Genomic DNA, 20,202 nt, shown 5'->3' on the forward strand with positions numbered 1-20,202 from the left:
ACCAAGTGATGTTAAGCACTTTTTCACGTGTCGGCCTTTTTTTTTTTTTTTTAAAGATTTTATTTATTTATTTGACAGAGATCACAAGTAGGCAGAGAGGCAGGCAGAGAGAGAGGGGGGATGCAGGCTCCCCGCTGAGCAGAGAGCCCTATGCGGGGCTCGATCCCAGGACCCTGAGACCATGACCTGAGCCGAAGGCAGAGGCTTAACCCACTGAGCCACCCAGCCGCCCCACGTGTGGGCCTTTTGAATGTCTTCTTTGCACTATGTCTGTTCATGTCTTCTGCCCATTTCTTGATTGGATTCTTTATTCTTTGGGTGTTGAGTTTGATAAGTTCTTTATAGATTGGATACTAGCCCTTTATCTGATATGTTGTATGCAAATATCTTCTCCCATTCTGTGGGTTGTCTTTTGGTTTTGTTGACTGTTTTCTTTGCTGTGCAAAGCCTTTGGTCTTGATGAAGTCCCAATGGTTCATTTTTGCTTGCCTTTGGTGATGGAAAACCAGAGAATTTAAAGTAAGAGAGAATGGCCAATGCTGTGAAGAGTCCCAAGAAAATGCCGTTGGATTTGTCGAGGAGGTTACTCGTTGACTGAAAAGACAATATTGATGTAACAGTGATGACTCAGAATTACTTTCAGAGGATTTCTATGGGGGATGAGGTTATAGAAGGAGCGCATGAAGATCACTCTTTCAAGACCTTTGGCAAAAAGAATCAAAGACCTGTGACTGTAGCTGAGGGGTCACAGAGTTGGACAAAGCTTTCCTGTGCTTACTTTTTACAATCAGGGTGGTGTTGCTTATTGGAGGACAGATGGTAGGCAGGAGGGAAAGGAGAAGGAAAGGGTAAATATGTGGAGGCAAAAGACATATGTGGGGGGCCATATTTACCCAAAGGTTAGGAGATGACTGAAGCCTGAGAGGAAATAAGGCCCTCCTGAGTTTGGAATGATCCAGTCTGGTAGATTCCCACCAAACCCAGAGGCCTTGCCCTGGCATCGGGAGCTGTGTCCTCAAGCTAGATTGTCTGTTTCCTCCACAAGCTGTCCCCTAAATTGTCTTTGTAGAATGTTTCCTCAGCAACATAGGAAGATTGGCCTGGGACGATGGCAGGTCTCTGTAAAAGCAAGAGATCTCAAGGAAAGGCAAGCGGTTGGGGGTGGATAGGAAGAAGAGCTCTTGAGGACCATCTTTCATGCAGACCGGAGGATGTTAGAGGGCGCAGTGGGAGGACAGGTGAATCAAAGCAGCTAACTTGCAAAACCACAGCAGGCCTGGCCTTAAATAGGATGTCAAAGTGAGAACCCAGGAACTTGACTCACCCACAGAGTAGGTGCCCCAGAATTTTCCAAATTGGTACTTCCCGAGAAACCAGGCAGTGCCCACACTGGGCATGACCATCAGGCTCTAATCGTGCCCACGCACAGTGATTACTGGTAGGAAGGGACATGTTTGCATACACGGTTCCACAGTGGACCTCATCCCACCATATCAAGAAACCCATATCTTCTAATTGTGAACTGAGAGGAGGCTGATGGAATATATTATGTTTCATTGACTCTAACCATCTACAACACCATCTATTGTAAGACACTGAAAAAGTTTAGGTACCATTAAAAAGACAACATCTAATTAAACTTTAACACACTATTGGAAAACACATCTTGCTTTTAGAGATGTTAAAATGTGAAAAAAAATGTGCATCTTAGCATCTGTTGAAATATGAAGATGTTTCTACTTAGTGCTGACCTCACAGCGATACTTAGATGAAAAATATGGTAGAATTCCTCTAACTTTCCTCAGTGATTTGGAGATAGGAAATTCGATTTTTTTGGTCTCCAGCCCCTGCCCCGCTTAGAGGAGGATGGAAACCTGATTTACCCCCAGTGCCACAGTCCTAAATTTTAACTAAAATTTTCATAAAACTTAGGATAGTTCATGATTTCTAAAAATCTTTGGATAATGTCTTATATCCCAACAATAGCAGAGTAATGCTCAGGGCACTCTAAGTTACAATGATTGTTGCCATTTATTAAGCACCACTTGCTGTGCTAAATCCTATGGATTAGGTATACATTAGGTACAGAAGTCCAGTAGCATCTAAGCTTTGTGATGGTGGTAAAGAGAGTATTTCCAGAACCTAGTAAGTTGGGATGTCATAGGTACTCAGTGAATGTGTGTTGTCAAATGGAATATTCTATTTTGGGGCACAGAATAGGTACACTAAACAGTAAGTAGGGTTTTAATACATGTTCTGTTCCAAGTTGAGATAACTGCACTCTAGTCCTAGTTTTCCTATTTCCTTTTTCCTATTTATTACAATAAATGGATGTTGGATTTTTTTCCAATGTATTTTTTCCCCTGTCAATTGACTTGGTCCTATGATTTTTCTTCTTTTGCCTATTGATGTGGTGAATTACATTGTTTGATTTTTAAAAGTTGAACCAGCATCATAATCCTAGAATAGATATGACTTGGGAGTGTTAAAAAAAAAAAAGATAAAATGGTACATATTATTTTGAAGACTTTATTTATTTATTTGACAGAGAGAGAGAGATCACAAGTAGGCAGAGAGACAGGCAGAGAGAGAGTGGGAAGCAGGCTCCCTGCCAACCAGAGAGCCCGATGTGGGGCTTGATCCCAGGACCCTGGGACCATGACCAGAGCCCAAGGCAGAGGCTTTAACCCACTGAGCCATCCAGGTGCCCTGGTATGTATTATTTTGTATTGCTGCTCAAGAAGGGAAGTTTAGAGAAAAGACCGATGCAGGGACTAGAGAGGCTTTCATCTAGCTGGACTTAAAGGACAGGAGGTGAGGAGAAAGAAAGACAAGCTGGGCTTGTCATGTTCAAGGATGAGGAAGGGAACATATACTGGAAGTTGGCTTCACTGAGTTCCATAATAACGGCAACAAGGACCCTGTCCTCAGGGCTTGAGGAGACGAAGTGGCTGCCTGGGTGGGTCCAAAGAGGCCTTACATACCAAGTGCCATTGCTTTGGGGACTAGTTAGTAGTTGATGTGGTTACTCCAAACTGAGATGAGTAAATGAAGTAATAAGGTAGCACATCATGGAAGAGTTTAGATCTCGGAAGTGACCAACGAGTCCCAACCCCTTTGTTATATGTATATGGAAACAACAACCCAGAGAGGTCCTGTAACATGTCTGAGATCACACAGGAAGGAGGGGAGGCAGGGCTAGATCCCAGGGCTTTTTTGAGGACTTTATTCACTATACCTGCTCTCCTCTCAAGATCTTAGAAGCAGCTCCACTTACAGCTCAGAAATGGAAGCCAGAGGAGATAGAGAAGGAGAGAGGGACTACTCTCCTTCTCTATTACCCAGAGCTTGTTTAAACCAACACAGTACTTATGATTGGGTTCCCAGGGAAAACCTGACTTATATTTCCCTTGTATTGAGGTTTTATTTTTTTTTCCCCATGTTTCAGCTAGAAAACAGATACTAGTAATATAATGTCAGATATCCTGAGTTTAATGAGATTTTACCATCAAAATATCGGATCACACTTGGAAAGAATCTTTGAGAGATTGGGTTCATTCTAATAAATATTACCAAAGCCCTTAATGCTTAAGTTGATTCTATTTTGCATTATTCGTTTGTTTCATGAATTTATGTTTTGCCTGCTCAAGTAGATTCATTAAATCAAATGGGAGTAACTTTAAGTACCACCAATTTTACCCTATCGCATTTGCTATTTCTGAACTCAGGAGAGATAACATAACTTTCCCGATGAGACTAAGGAAAGCTTTTGAGGGCATTTCAACTTTTTCTACTTGCCCAATGGCCTACCGTTCTGCTTGGTAGCTCCCTATTAAATATTCATACAGTTTTGTAGTTAGAACTTGAATAGGATTATGATTCAGGGAAATTGATTGTGGGGGGGATGCTCATTTATAAAGTATACGTAAAATACTATGAGAGCAAGTGGAAGGAATAAAAATTACCTCATAGAAGCTGAAAAGTCTAGTTTTATAGGGTAGGATAGAAAAATAGCCAGAGGGGCACGGACATGAGCAAATGGAACTATAATGCCAGGCATGGCCATGTGCCTACGGAGAAGACCTATAATCCAGAACAGACCTTGACCCCTCATGGGAAGCACAGGCCATGAATGCTGGGTTTGAATATGCAGCTGTCTCAGCCCTGCGGTCACACACCAGCCATGTCATTGCTTTGTGCCCCTGTTTCCTCATTTGTAAAATGAGAGCAATAATAACTTCCCTCAAGAGACTTGGTAAATATAACATCAGGTGCGTGTGTGTTTGGATTATAAATCTTTTCGTATAGAGGTGCTTTTTTTTTTTTTGGCCGATTATAATAAAAATCTGCTTACTCAGCTGATAATTTATTCTTGGCGGGCTATTTTATGAAAACTGTTTTTGCTCTCTTGATAATTCCACTTCTGCTGCCTAAAGATTAAGTAACAATAGTGCTGTCCCACCAGCAACACACCCCTCTAGGAGCGATGTGTATTGGTAAGTGTTCAAAAATGGTGCTTGAGTTGGTCCTAGAATTAAACTTCCCAGCCTAGCGGTATAGGAAAATGCAGACTTGGACATGGTGCACCTGACTCCTTGGTTCTTCCCAAGAGCTGTGAGCAGGGCTCCCAGTCCTGTAAATCCCTCCGAGCTCTCCTTGCTGTGCTGGGCCCGGCCTGCTGGGATCTGCATTCTGCTGGCTACAGGGTAAGGCCCCAAAGTGGGAGGGCTGGGTCCCTGGACAGAGCCCTGGCCAGCGGGGAGGAGGGGGTGCTGCCGAAAGCCAGGTCCTAAGGCAGACAGAGTACACAAGTGCCACCCACTTCACAGCATGGCCTCTTAAATGAGAGCTGGATGGGCCTTCAGAATTCTTCCCTAAAAAGCATCCCCCCCAAACAAAGTGTAGTAAGGGTGGGCAAAGTGAGAGGCAATACTCTTCGATTAAAAACTCCTGAAGTGAAACTGTGACTGTTTCAGGAGCAGGAGAGGAAGGTGTGGAGTTTGAGCAAAGCTGGGCCTCACCCTGCAGCTCGTTCCCCAGGAGGATTCCAGCTCCGTCCTTTAGAACCGGCCCTGCCGTGATAGCCTCGGGGACTTGGGCGATTCATATGTAAATGTGGGAAAGCCTCGGGGAAATGCCTACCCTATTCAAAGGATTTGGGGGTTGCGGAGCATTCCAGAGCTCTGGGAAGATTCTGCTCTGCCTGTTACCCTGGGACCCACACGTCCTTCCCCTGGCTGAGGCCTTGGGCCCCGCAGGTGCGTCCCGGGGCACCGGAGCCCGCGGCAACAGGTGGGGTAGCCTGAGCAGCTGGGGACCTTGCCGGCAGGTCAGAGACTTTCCTCACCAAACCCAGAGCCAGCTTGCAGAGGAAGCCAGAAGTGAGTGGCTTTTTTCTGTGACCCTGCTTACAAGTGTGGCTTGTAGAGTTGAGGGAAGCTGCGGGGTTGCTGGACCCCCTCCTTACCCCACCGAGGAAGGAGCCTGGTGACACACGCTAACCTGCGGGGTGGGGGTCCTGAGAGTGGCTGGAATGGGGACTTTGTGCAGGTGGTGGGACCGGGAAGGGGAACAAAAGGAAAGAAACAACCCCGCACGAACTGTTTGATCCGAGAGACTAATTTTGTGCAATCAGCTTTGGCTCCAGCCCCTGAATTCCTCTAGGGCCATCCCAGGAAGAAGGTGGGAGCTGGTCTGCACAGGGCAGTGTGGGCTGGTACTGGCCTCAGCCTTCTCCATGTGCTTCCTCAGCTTTTATTGTTCTGAGAGAAAAATGGAGTGTTCCAGTATCTGGACAGACAGAGCATTTTGACTTGGTGCATTTTACCTAAATCTGGTGCAGAGAACACATTCTGGCCCGTGGTGGGAAATGAACTAACTTGTGTCGAGTTATGGCCTTGTTATGGCCTCAACAGCTTGGCAAAGCAGGCACAATTACCCTCATTTTACAGATGAGGACATTGAGGCCCAGAGGTCAAAGTGGCCTCTGCCAGGGTTGCCCAGATAGAGCAGGGAAGAGCAGGGTTCCAAGCCTGTCCACACTGCAGCTCGCTGAGCGAGGAGGCCCTCCTCTCTTATTCGGTCATCCCAGGCACTAAAATTTTACATCAGAACTTTTTTCCTTACGTAATACGTGGAATAATGGAAAAAGGGTTTTACATTTGGAGTCATTTCAAGCCAGATATTTCTAGTTTGACTTAATCCTGAGAATATGTGTGTAGAGCTTGAGGGTCACCTACACCTTCAGAAACATGTAGAATTTTGTCAAAATTGCCGATACAGTCTACGAGGATTTTAAATCATGCTAAAGTGTTCTTGGTTTTCTCTTAAAGACGGTCCAAGAGTTTATAAATGCATCTGCCAAAAAAAAAAAAAAAAAAAGGAAAAAAGGAAGCATCACGCTGGTAGTTCAAAAGAATTGTTACCATTTCATTTTTCTCTTAATAAAAATAAAAATCCGAGTTTCTTAGTGTAGGTTGCTGGCTTTTGATTGATGAATACACTTAAGCTTTCAACTGTTATAATTAATAGAATTTTGATTCCTGAGATTTAAATAGTTTCCAGGGAATTTTCAAGAGTTGAGGCAAATAAAGCCCTGACCTTTTCTAGTTGAGATTCTAGTCTAGGGAGGCAAATTGGTACAGGGTTAAGTGCATAGGATTTAGATTGAAATATATTTAGATTAAAATTCCAACACTGCCATTTACTCACTACATAACCCGGGACAAGTTGGTCAGCCTCTCAAAACCCACGTTTTCTATTAAATCAAGTAGTAATAAAATAATAAGTTCAGAGTTTTGACATGAATATTAAATAAGTTCAGGGACATAAATAGGTAAAGTGTATTGCCCTTGGTAGAAATTCAATAAATGTTCTCCCTTTCAGAGCTTTTTGTCCTGTATTAAAAATGAGTGTCTTCTAAAAGTAACATATGATTATGTTGTACACCTGAAGTAAGCATGTCAATTATTCCTAAATAAAAAAGATAATAAATTTTAAAAATGAGTTTCTCTTCTCAACTTGCTACTTATGGAACCATATTTGGGAGTGAGATCCTATTGCTTGTAATTGCAAAGAAAATTTGAAACAAGGCTATTGAAAATGAATTTCACGTATGCTACAATTAATTTGGGCCTATATTTAGCATTCTTGTGAAATAAGAGTTATGCTTGAACTTTTGTCATTCGTTTGACCAAAAAAACTTCAAGAAAGATATTTTCCAATTATGTCTTTTTAAACTTTGTTTTGAATAGTATAAAATTTATACAATTGCAGTAGTACCAAAAACCTCCTGTATATCCTTTATTCACATTCCACCGGTGTTTAACATTTTGTTGGGTTCTTGTGTTCATTCTCTACACACACACAGACACACACACTTTTTTTCTGAGTGTAGGTTTCATACATTGTGTCTTTTTGTAAGCTTCCATGTGTGCATTTTGTATGAACCATGGATGTTATACATGACCACATAGATTTGCCATTTTAGGAAAATTTTCACTGATTTAATCATTTATCTAATTTATAGTCTATATTACAACTTCACCAATTGCCCTAGTAATGTCCTTTGTAGTATTTTTTCCCCCAGATCAGGACCCAGTTCATATTCACACATGGCATTTATATATCATCTCCTCAGTCATCTTTGATTGGGAACTGTCTCTCAGGCTTTGCTTGCTTGCTTGCTTGCTTGCTTTAAGTAAACTGTACACCCAGTGGGGGGCTCAAACTCATGACCCCCAGATCAAGAGTCACAGGCTCCACCAATTGGGGAGCCCCTGCTTGTCTTTCATAACGTGACATTTTGGAAGAATACAAATCCTCAGTCTGCATGTGTCTGCTGTTTCCTCAAGATTTGTTTCAGATTTATGCATTTTTGACGGGAATACCACATAAGGGATATGTGTTGTTTCCAGATATGACAAATGGAAAAACGTGATATCTGTTTGCCCCTTATTGGTGACGTGAATTTTGTTTACTCATTGACCATATTCTCCCTTTCTCCACTATATATAGTCACTATTTTTTCATTTTTGTAATTAATAAGTAATTTGTAATAATGATCTCAAAACTGCAAATATCCTGATCATCAGACCCCACCATCAACACCAGAATCACCCATTGATGATTTATGCCTGGACCACATTTTATTCTGATCATTGCAAAATGCTGGTTTTCTAATTCCCATCATTTCTTCTGTATTTATTAGTTGACATTATACCATAAGCAAAAACATTGTCCTCTCCCCATTTATTTATATACTTATATGTTATCAATATGAATTCATGGATTCTTAGTCAATGGATTATAGTCTATAGCTTATTTACTTTGATACTCAAATTATATACCAGATTTGGCCAGTGGGAGCCGCGTTAAGCCTCCTCCATGCCTTTTGGAAATAGCTTCATCATTTTGTTGGGCGCTTTCTTACTTTCTGCCATTCGATGTTTCCGGTTCACCTGTACCTTCCTTGCCCCAATCTTAGTTATTTCTCCAAAGAATTCTGGTTTCTTTTAGTGGAGAGTGGTTTTTAGAAACCAGAATCTGGGTGCATTCTTTTTTAAACATTGGAATTCCTAGAGAAGGGGCAGTGGGGAAGATTTTTGAAGACTAAAATCTGATGCGAAAGCCTCGTTTTCCATAAATAGTACAAATACATGTGTTTTTGCTTCTTAGATCTGCTAAAAATATTCTTGTGATCACACCCAGATTAGTATATTTACTCAACCAAATTCGTAGTTTTTTAAATGTGGATCTTTAAGGAATTTGAAATAAACTGAGCAGAGTCTGCTTGATTGTTGGATTTTTTTCGTGTTTATTTTAGTGTTTAATGTTTATTTTTAATGAACAAATGCCATCCCATCTTTATAAATTTCATCATGTGTAGCTAACCATTATGTGTAGCAGCCAATAATGGGTTATTGTAAAAGCTAATGACCAGGTACATATTTGTTTCCGTTTTTAGTTCATACGGTATGGTTCTACAGAGGTTCTTTTGGTTGAAAATACCATTAAAAAGAACTTCATCTTTCTAGTACTTTTGTATCTTCTAGGGCATTTGGAATAACAAGGTGCTCATGTTTTCATTAATGTTTCCGTAGGGACAATCTAGATAATTTTTGTTTATTTCATTGTGGATGTTCATCCTCCATCACGGTGACTGGAACACAGTAGGCCGTGTAAGTCACCCAGTTCTCTGACAGGTAATTCCCATCTAACTCTCGTCTTCTCCTTAGTTGTCATTGTCATGTTCCCCTAATATTCTTTTTAATGTGCTCCATCAGTGTTTTTAATGTCCAGTTTGGTATTTCTGCTGCTGACCTCATGTATTGGGGGTTTTTTTTTTGTTGTTTTTTTTTGTTTTTTTTTTACCTAATTAAGTGAAAGCAATTCTTATAAGAACAGCCCCTCTCTCAGCCTCTTTCCCAAGAGGTTTTGGATACTGATTTGCCCTCCTGAAGTGGGCCAGCTTCTCTTTTTTAGGATGAATTCTAGAAATGTTATCACACCGATGAGAGAAGTTCTCTTTGCAGAAATGGCTTTCTCAGCCCTTTATCTGCTCATAATTGGAAGTGACGTGTGATCAGATTGCCTGGTGGTTGACAGCAATGAGACTTTGGTTCTCAAGGAATGTGTTCTTTTCAGCCTGAACTGTTGAACAGTCTTGCTTCCACACCCAGAGCTGCTGACCAGTTCTCTCTTCCCTTCTAGAAATGACGCTGCTCTCCTCCCAGTCTTCATCACCGGTGGCCCCTCCTGGGTCCGTGTACACTGAAAACCCAGAGCAGAGGATGCTGGAGAAGAGAACCAAGGTGATAGAAGAACTTCTCCAGACAGAGAGAGACTACGTTCGGGATCTGGAAATGTGCATTGAGCACATCATGGTGCCCCTGCAGCAGGCACAGGTGGGAGCCGTGCGAGAAAGTTTGCTTTACCCCTAACGTGATTCTCCAAGCCTGGAGCATTAGGTTATGGGTGCTTTCACCACAAGGGTTACTGGGTTTGAAATAAAGGCTGTGACTGCTTCTCCTGCTCTTAATTGAAGGGCCCCCACATGTGTGTGTCATCAACTTACGCTTTCAGCGTCCTGTCACTTCCCAAGACTACTGTTAACTTACCAGACTTGCTGTATTAGCTCCCGGGACATTCCCTGCTTCTGTGGCTCCTAAAGACACTCCTAGGCAGTTTGGATGGTCGCTGCATTGGGAAGGTGGTATAATAATGAAGTCTGGGGATGGCGGGTTCGGTGGCTCTTGCACCTGACAGTACAGCGTTTGTTCAGGAAACCCTGACCTTCATGTGTGTGCCAGATACTTGTCTAGATGCTGGAGGTAGGGAAAAAAGGTTAACAGCCTCCTGGGCATTTACTGTCCATATTGCTTGTTACTTGACCATCTGGGCCTGGCTTGGGTTTATACTTCTGGAACATTCACTCCTAAGAGCTAGTACAGGAAGTGGGCACTGCCATCAGATTTTGGGTTTTGCATGGGAATTTGTATCCCAATATAATTCTAGACCAAATTGGTAACACAGTCCTTTTACAAAGGTAGTGGGGGTGTGGAGGGAGCCGAGAATAACTGGGTCAGGGACAAAGAGTGACACTAAAGACAATGCTGGGACGCTTCTCTTCTGGAATCTTGGTGATGGCAAGTGAAGATGACCTTCAACAGTTTTGTATCATCCTTGAAGAGATGTTCCTAGTATGAATGGCGTGCCATTAATTTCATTTCCATGCATCTTTACGTTTTGTCTCCCTTTCTCAGATACCAAACATTGACTTTGAAGGACTTTTTGGAAATATGCAGATGGTGATTAAGGCCTCAAAGCAGTTATTGGCAGATCTGGAAATCAGCGATGCTGTAGGTATGAGCTCCTGCCATTGCTTCAGAAGCAGCTCTCCCCCTACCCCCCAACCATCACATTTGTTAAACTTCATGGGTAGGAGGTAAGAGGTGAAGCAGCCTTGCTGGTACTGAGTGGGGAAATGAGATTCTAGCTACCTAGTTCAGGGGTCACTTGGCCCTCTGTTCTCCTTTATCTACGGCCTATGTTGAGGTGATGTCAGCAATAGAAGAGATTTTAGGTGTCACATAGTGTGGGTTTTCCGGACTGACACTCCTGAGATCGCTAGCACAAGTTGCACCCAGTATCTACTTTTTTCAATAAAATAAAATAGAAAATACCGAATATACTGTAAAGAATAAGCACAGCTACAGTTTTTTGACACTTCAGTTCTACATATAAGTATGCTGAGTCACGATTTACAGTGTTGGCTGTCATGTGGGTCATGGTCAAAACTGTTTGAAAAACAGTCATCTGTTTTTAATCAACAAAGGAACTGTGTTAGTTATCTATTGCTTTGTAACGAATTATACCAAAACTTAGCAGCTTTAAATCAGGGACATGTATTACCCCACAGTGCCTGTGGCTGAGGAATCCGGGAGGGGCTTAGCTGGGTAGCTCTGCTCAGGGTCTCTCCTGAGGTGGGGGTCAAGCTGTTGGCCTGGACTGCCATCCTTTGGGACTCAAGGATCCACTCCAAGGAAGCCTCCTCAGCTCTTCAGGCCCTAATTACTTGCCCTCTGAGCCTCTCCATGAACTGTCCTCAGGACATGGCAGCTGGCTTTCCCCATTGAGTGGTCCAAGATGGAGAGAAGGCTCAAGACGGGAGACTCACAGAGTCTTCTCTAACCTGATCCTGGATATGACATACTATCACTTCTGCCATATTCTGTTGGTCACACACACCAGCTCTCGTACAACATGGGAAGGACATCCTACCATTTTGCTATTTTCCTGGAATTATGGTCACAAGATGCTACCGCAGTTCTAGCCATCCCCCTATACACATTGACACATCAGGCAGAAGGGAAAAGTAACCCTGTGTCATTTAAGAGTGAACAGAGCTTTCCCACTGCTCTCCTATCAGATTTCTCTTTATTTCTCATTGGCCAGAACTGGGTCACATGCATATGCTTATTAAGCTGATCCGTGGAAAGGAGAATGTGACCATGATGTTAGCTTAAACTAGGTACTATTCACCTGACTCACCTGGGAGAGGAATGGCCACAGGAACAGGAATGCGGGCGAATTAAAGCTTTGGTGACCCACTAGCAAAGGGCAAATTTGGCATGAATTGCATAAGCAATTTTGGGGGAAGTCAGATTTATTTGAATATATTTCTTTGTTTTTTATTTTAATATATTTCTAATTTAGCTTATTTTTAATACATTCCCACTGCACATAGAGAGTTACAAAGAACAACTTAATGAAAAAGGCTCTTACCCATTCCCTCGCCACCAGCTCTTCAAATCAGAAGCACCCAGTGTTACTAGTTTTCTTCTCTTGCCTTCCAGAGAGTTTATCATATATCCACAATTACATATATATTTTCTCTACTCTAGGCCCCAGCCTCCTTTTTTTTTTTCTTTTCCAAATCACACAGGTAATAGGGAATTATTCAAACTGTTCTACACTAAGCCTCACTCCCCAACAACAATGTACCTTCCAAGCAGTTCTATGAGCCAGGAATAGAAATGGAAAAAGTATACAGACAGGGGGAGAACTCAGCCAAAATCAAGGTAATACTGGGTGCTGGTGAAAGCAGCACAGAATTCGCATTAGTAGTCTGACTGGGGAAGGATTCTAGTGCAGGCAGGACAGGATCTGGTGAGGGAGGAAAGAACGGGGCTTGTCTGAGTAAGGAGATGAGAAAAAAGCACCAGGAGATTCTGGGTACATAGTGTTTTAGATTATTTTACACCTGTCTCACAGAAAGAAATCTATTTTACATCGTGACCCAGGATTCGTGTGTGTGTATGTCTGTGCTTTGACTGTGTCCAACATTGCCTGAGATTTTCTTTTCTATGCCATTTTATTTCCGCAAAGTGCTGAATGTGACCCACACAGTAGATCACATGACCCATTTATGGGTTGTGACCCACAGTTTGAAGGACACTGGAAATTAAGATGTAGGTTGGCTAGTTGGTGATTGGTGTAGAGCGGGCCCTACAGGGAAGGTCAGTGCAGTGAGTGGAGGGGCACACGTCAGCAGCAGCACGATCATGATGGTTCTGGAAATGTCGATGTGGAAAGGGTGCAAAGGAATAACACAGAAGAACAAGGCAGGCGGATATGTCGATATGGAGACAATGTCGATATGGAGACATTGGAGGTCAGGGCTCCCAAAGTCCCGAAGGTCAGGAAGGCAGCCAGCCCCGTCTGCTGCTGTGCCCACTGAGCTGCGGGGACAGGCAGAAGTGAGGCTGCCCCGGAGAAGGCAGCGTGAGAGGGATGTTTATGGGAGAATTCAAGTTTCTCTCACAGAGAGGAGCAGTAATTAAAGACGTGGGTTTAATGTAAATGAAAACTACGCAAAAATAGAGCGTTCCATAAGACAGCACATAGAGAATGGAGGTGACATTGAAGAGAAAGCAGTTGGGTTCCGTGGGGGGTTTCTGTCCAGAGCAGCTGGTAGGAAGGGTTAGCAGGCTCGCTGAGTGGGATCAGGTTTTAAGAGAGGACCTCAAGGGTGAGTGGACCTTGAGGAGCAGTACAGGCTGAAGCAGGAAGGACCAAGGAGTTGTCAGAGTCATTATGGTGATTATTAGTTTATAGCTGTTTTGCTGTTTAATGCTTTATAAAGAAATCACATGTTACTGTCACACATTTGGAATTTTTTAATATTATAGGTACTTTAATATAATAAACTTCATTTATAGTCCTGTGTATTTAATTCAGGCACAAAGAAGAGGTTAGAAACTGCAGCTGTGGAAGGACTCTCTTCCTCACTGTGGTTTCCCTGGGACTTAGAGAGTGAGGGGCCCTTACAGTTCTGATCTTACGTGGGGAGCACTTGCAGACACCTGTGCCTGACTGAGAAGGGACTGGAGACGGTTTCTGGGACCAGCTGTATGTGTGTGTGCTTTAAAAAATAAATATGTGAGAACATGGTTCTCTGAAATTTTGCTTTAAATAAATATGAATTTGAGCTATTTCATGGAAATGATAAATTGGGTGATTAGTCTCATTATCATTTCTTATGATAGGATTTAATTGATAAAAGTTTGGTTATCCAGCCTGTATGGAGGCTACTGAGAAGAAAGTTACTAAAAACACTCTATGTTTATGTATAATCCGAAGGGCCTGTGTTTCTCGATCACCGGGATGAGCTTGAGGGAACATACAAGGTTTACTGCCAGAATCACGATGAGGCTATTTCATTGCTAGAAATCTACGAGAAGGATGAGAAGATCCAGAAGCATCTTCAGGACTCCTTGGCAGATCTCAAGTAGGAGTTTTGACCCCACTACACTTCCATCATAATTCTTTAGTTCTGTCTTTGAGAAGTCAGTCTGTTCATAGGTCTAGACTTCTTATGACATCTGTCTTATTTTAATCATTAATGATATGTTATTATAGGTCCTGTTATGTAACTTGCTCTTGTTATATTGCCTTTTCCCTTGAAAATCTTCAGTGGCTTCCCACTTCCTATCTGTAGATACAAAGTGTTAAGTTAGCATTTCAGGTAAGAAGCAGCCAGGAAGGGGCACCTTGGTGGCTCAGTGGGTTAAGGCCTCTGCCTTTGGCTCAGGTCATGATCCCAGGGTCCTGGGATCAAGCCCCGCATTGGGCTCTCTGCTCAGCAGGGAACCTGCTTCCTCCTCTCTCTCTCTGCCTGCCTCTCCGCCTACTTGTGATCTCTGTCTATCAAATGAATAAAAAAAAAATCTTAAAAAAAAAAAAAAAAAGAAGCAGCCAGGGAGATAGTTGGTCCAAACAAGTAAGAACATAGGTAAGAAGACCCAATTCACCTATTTCTGACCCTCAGGTAAGATTCTCCTGGACTTAGGTTATAAGGATACAATATATGCCTGAGTAGATCAAAGTGAAGTTAGGGGCTTAAATAACTCTTTAATGGACTAGATATGCCTCCATAGATATTCATGATTTCCCTTTATCCCCTGTGATTTTTTTTCTTTTTGTCTGCCCAAGTAATAAGCATTACTTGAACTAATATATTCTCTGAAGAATGTAAAAATCGGCATTTAGCATTCCCTCTAAGCAGTTGTCTGGTTTTTTTTTTCATGCTCGCTGCCCTGTAGGAGCCTGTACACAGAATGGTAAGCTCATTTCTTTGTTTTCTTCCCTTATAGACAGAACCCTAGAAGTAGACCTTTGCTGTATTTTTCTCCATAGCGCTTACCACAAAATGATACTTGCTACAGTGTTTGCTTGTTGCCTGTCTCCTTCCACTGCTAAATCCCTAGCACCTACCACAGTACCTGGTATTTATTAGGTGCCCAGAAAATATTTGCTGAATGAATGAGATTGGAATGGAGAGCGAGAAAACAGAGCTATATTTAAGAATCACGACCATTACCAATAGTCCTTGTATTATTGATATTTGATTAAAAGTCTTTTTCCTTTTGTATCAGGGGATGCACAAATTACATTAATCTGGGCTCCTTCCTCATCAAACCAGTCCAGAGAGTGATGCGCTACCCCCTGCTGCTCATGGAGCTGCTGAATTCAACCCCAGAATCCCACCCTGATAAGGTGCCCTTAACCAGTGCGGTCCTTGCAGTCAAGGAGATCAATGTGAACATTAATGAATATAAACGTCGCAAGGACCTGGGTAAGAAAAGCATACTTGCTGAGAAGGAGGTATGCCCTTGACCATGCTCTTTTCCTCAAAAGAATTACTCTTTCACCAGGGATGGGCAAGGCAGGGGCTCGGTGATAGGGCTCTGCTGTAGAAATGGTGGCAGAATGGGGGGAAATGGGCTATGAAAAAGCAAGCAAGAACATAAAGTACAGCTGTGGAATATTGGAAGTAAGGCACCTGTGATTGAGCTTGTATCAATGAGAGTCTTTCTGAAGGATACGGAGAGTGGCTCATTCAGGCGCTGCTGAGTACTTTCTCCGCTCATGGAAGCCAAGCCTTTTCAATGCTTAGGCTTGTTTTCCTTCATCTTGTGTTGGATGTTTTACTACATCCACTCAGGTTAGGACTTTCCTCTTTTTTCAGGAAACCCCAGTTTGCCCAGTCTCTGGGTCCTATGACACCACTCTGGCCTGAGCTCTGCCCCCAGTGCTGTGTAGTCAGTTGCAAACCACGTAGCGCTTTCTTTATAATGTGGAAGGAACTGAACCATATCTTTTCTCTTTCATCAGACCTCTCATGAGGCTCTAATTTGAATCCCCGATGAGTACAGCATGGTGACCATGCTAAACTGATTTGTTAGTCACACTCTCAAAGAATCTATAATATGGTATAGCCTCTTTCTCTACCTTCTACCCACTGTGACACCCACATTGGTATGCAGTGTTGACTGTGCTCTTAAAACCCTCAGGCCTGCTAGCCCTTTGTCTTGGTTCCTATCTCCTTTTTGCCGCCCACCTTTTAAGACTTTATTTATTTATTTTTAAAGATTTTATGTGTTTATTTGAGAGAGAGTGAGCGAGCATGAAGTGGGGAGGGTCAGAGGGAGAAGTAGACTCCCTGCTAAGTTGGGAGCCTGATGTGAGGCTCGATCCGGAGACCCCGGGATTGTGACCTGAACTGAAGGCAGATGCTTAACCAAATAAGCCACCCAGGCGCCCCGCTTTCTTAACATTTAAATTCAGCTAATTAACATAGTATGTATTACTGATTTCAGAGGTTAATAACGTTCAGTGATTCATCAGTCTTATATAACACACAGTGCTCATGACCTCAAGTACCCTCCTCAGGGCACCTGGGTGGCTCAGTGGGTTAAGCCTCTGCCTTTCACTCAGGTCATGATCTCAGGGTCCTAGGATCGAGTCCTGCATCGGGCTCTCTGCTCAGCAGGGAGCCTGCTTCCCCCTCTCTCTCTGCCTGCTGCTCTGCCTACTTGTGATCTCTCTCTGTCAAATAAATAAAATCTTAAAAAAAAAAAAGGTACCCTCCTTAATGTCCATCACCCAGTTACCCATCCCCCCACCCAACCTCCTCCAGCAACCCTCAGTTTGTTTCCTAAAATTAGGAGTCTTCTGTGGTTTGTCTCCCTCTCTGCTTCGTATCTCCTAATGTGATGTCGTCTTCATCTCCTACAACAACAAAGTATGCCTTTGTAGTGCCACCCAGTCTTCTCCCTGTGACCCTTTTGATGTCTCCAGACTTTTCTAGAGATTGTGCCTAAGGTATGACACAGTAGTTGATCACCTGACTCCCGTATAGCATTTTACTATGCGAGACAATTGCATATAAATATCTCGTTTGTACATGATACCACTTAAGATGGTCTTATAAAGCAAGTAGTGTTTCTTCCTACATTTCATTGGAGAAGAAAATGAGACTCAGAGGAGTTAAGTGACTTCTGGGAGGCCACACCTTGATGAAATGACGGGCCCAGGCGTTGAGCTCAAAGGTGTCCTGGACTCCAGATCTTAGACTCTTCTCCCGACCCCTTGCTCCCTTTCCTCCTAACCACCTCTAGTCTGCACCATCTCTAGCTTCGTCAAGTAGCCTGTCTCTCCATAACGGTGACTTGCATTCATGTGTTGTCTCTACTCAGCTACAAGCTCATTGAAAACAAGCACTAGCTGTAGTTTGGGTTGTTGATCTCATTTTGTGGCTCATGTTGTAGCCTGTCCCTGCTCAGAGAAGGGCTTTCTTGACTCACTCCCTAGTCCTCAAGTACCGAAAGGGCGATGAAGACAGCCTCATGGAGAAGATTTCTAAACTGAACATCCATTCCATCATCAAGAAATCCAACCGCGTAAGCAGTCACCTGAAGCACCTGACTGGCTTCGCTCCGCAGGTGAGATTCCCACCGTTGAAGGCTTGGCGCATCTTCAGCAGCATTTCGGGGTTCCACATCGTGGGCTTCCTGCATGGTGTCGTGTGGCATGATTCCCCTCTTAGTACCTCTTTCGGTGTTTGCCCCAGGGTGGATACAGGGCCCAGCCGCTCCTGTGCATGGGAATCCTCCCGCCCAGCCCTGCCCCCGCGCCGTGCGGAGCGGCTTACAGTGTGCGCAAAGGCTAACCGGGAGGTCTAGTCGACTGGTCATGGTATCATAGTCAATGTGGAGGAGCTTGTGATGTATTTGGGGAGACCAAACTGAAGACATGAAGCTAGAAGGGATTTAAGAGATCACCGTAGTTCCACACAACTTGTCAAAAATTTAAAAAATGTGAAGTGTGAGAAATTGAGTCATTTGGAAGCATTTGTCCACATCCCTGAGAGTGCATCACAGGCTTCATTGTCCAGCATACGTGCAGCCCGCTGCCAGTGGGGAGCAGCGGCTAGCAAACAATCAGTTGCCCAGTATTGCAGTGTGTTCTTCGTATGCCCTAGTACTTAGGAAGATAGGAGTTGCAGGAGAGCGAGCTTCGTGTGGACAAGAGATTTAATCCAAGCTCAAAGAAAGGGATTTTGTCATAGGGACAGGAGAGGACATTCCAGGCAAGGGGACAGCTCGAGACAATGCACCGGGGTGAACGAATGTGGTCACTGGGGCAGGGAGAGAGCACCCTGACCAGAGCAAAGCACGTCTTCCCATCAGGAGCAGGAGGAATTAAGGTGAAAGGCAAGACGGCCCACGTGTATTTTGGCGCTCTTTCAAGGTCATGTAGAGGTATTTAACTCAAGTATAATTCAGGGAAACATCAAAGGCTTGAAATTTGGAGAAAAGATATTTTTAAGAAAGATACTTTTGCCAATAGGATAGATTGAAGGAGAATCCAGATCGGCTAATAGCACTTGTTTATTTTGAACAGATCAAAGATGAAGCGTTTGAAGAAACAGAAAAGAACTTCCGAATGCAAGAAAGATTGATCAAATCTTTTATCCGAGACCTGTCTCTCTACCTGCAGCATATCCGGGTGAGAGAAGGCGCTGCTCTGCTTAGAATCACACAAGCTGGAATTTTGTCCATTTTCCTGCTTGTCCACCTACTGTGGGATGTGTTTTGAATAATTTGGACTCAGACGACCACTGTCCCCTGATATACTTGTTCCTGGGGGTCCTGTAGGTTATTTAAGAGGTGACAGTGTTTGGAAGATGAGCACGCTGAATCAATTCTAGAGCAGGCTGCTCCTTCCCCCACTCTCGCTTTCACCGACCTCCTCACCACCTTTTTCTTACCGTCCCCTCTGTCTAGTTGTTTGTGAAGCACTTGTCACAAGTTCATTTCTCAAGATCATTTTGAAGATCGAATAGTATGAGAATGGTTCCCATTGGAGGCATGTTTTCTCATAATAATGTAAATTTCCATCTAATTTAGTTGCCGTATACGAGGCCCCCAAAGCTGTTAGAATCATGAATGGGTCTGGAGAGCTGGAGGAGCTGAGGAGGTCAGGAGGTGTTTGCTTCTCAGTCAGAGGTGGAACTAGACTCCTTTCTGTTTGGGTATCTCCTTCTCCTATGGGCTTCACAGAATGGTGTTTGCTTCACAGAATGGCATATCATGTACCCCTGTCCTTCACACATGACATCTCTTTCTATGAAACCGTTTTCTTAAAGAGAGATCCTCTGCTTGCTTAAAAACAAAAACAAAAATTCAGGAAAATGGTACAAATTCGAAAGGTACCAAGGGGTAAGTAAAAAGTGGAAATAATTCTTCCTCCAACGGTCTCCCAGGCACCCTCTAGAGACACAATCTGCATTTATCAGATTCTCCTCTCATTGAAGATAATCGTGTGTGTGTGAGAGAGAGAGAGAGAGAGAGAGAGAGAGAAAAAGGGAAAGGTACACACTGTTGAGCATCTTGGGTGTTGCACATAGTAGTATTTTGGAAGTCATTCTAGACCAATGCGCACAGAACTGCCTTTTTTTTTTTTTTTTAAACAACTGCTTAGTATTTAATGATATGGGTGTGCCACAACATGTTTAACTTGTCTCCCATTGATGGACATTTATTTGTAGTTGGCAAATGATATATTGGCCCAAGATAAATCATTGTAGATACATCATTTTTTGATCTGTGAGAGTATATCTGAACACCAGAGGACTAGATGTGCTGAGCGGAATCATAGCGCATGTACACATTGTACCAGGGAAGACTCCCTGTTGGTCGCGTATGAAAGGATTTCCCCCGTCCCTTACTAACACATGGTGTTACCAAATCAAAATGTCTTCTCTTTGCAAGATAGGTTAAAAATGCTATTTCCACATAGTTTAAGTTTGCATTCCTTATGAATGAAATTGAGGATATTTTCCTATCTTTAAGCCAT

General features: G+C 43.1%; 1 protein-coding gene across 3 annotated transcripts in view; it reads left to right on the forward strand.

The window, feature by feature from the left end:
- Positions 1-20,202, forward strand: part of DNMBP (dynamin binding protein) — a 101,256-nt gene that overhangs the window by 68,785 nt on the left and 12,269 nt on the right. For all 3 annotated transcript variants that reach the window (XM_032882428.1, XM_032882446.1, XM_032882435.1), the window contains 7 exons: positions 9,712-9,905; positions 10,764-10,863; positions 14,143-14,290; positions 15,105-15,122; positions 15,438-15,637; positions 17,656-17,786; positions 18,748-18,852. In XM_032882428.1, the coding sequence (XP_032738319.1) occupies positions 9,712-9,905; positions 10,764-10,863; positions 14,143-14,290; positions 15,105-15,122; positions 15,438-15,637; positions 17,656-17,786; positions 18,748-18,852 (896 nt within the window). The remainder of the gene's footprint in view (positions 1-9,711; positions 9,906-10,763; positions 10,864-14,142; positions 14,291-15,104; positions 15,123-15,437; positions 15,638-17,655; positions 17,787-18,747; positions 18,853-20,202) is intronic.

The sequence above is a fragment of the Lontra canadensis genome, unplaced genomic scaffold (genome assembly GCF_010015895.1).
Source record: "Lontra canadensis isolate GAN:19392208 unplaced genomic scaffold, GSC_riverotter_1.0 scaffold3, whole genome shotgun sequence".
Classification (NCBI taxonomy): domain Eukaryota; kingdom Metazoa; phylum Chordata; class Mammalia; order Carnivora; family Mustelidae; genus Lontra; species Lontra canadensis.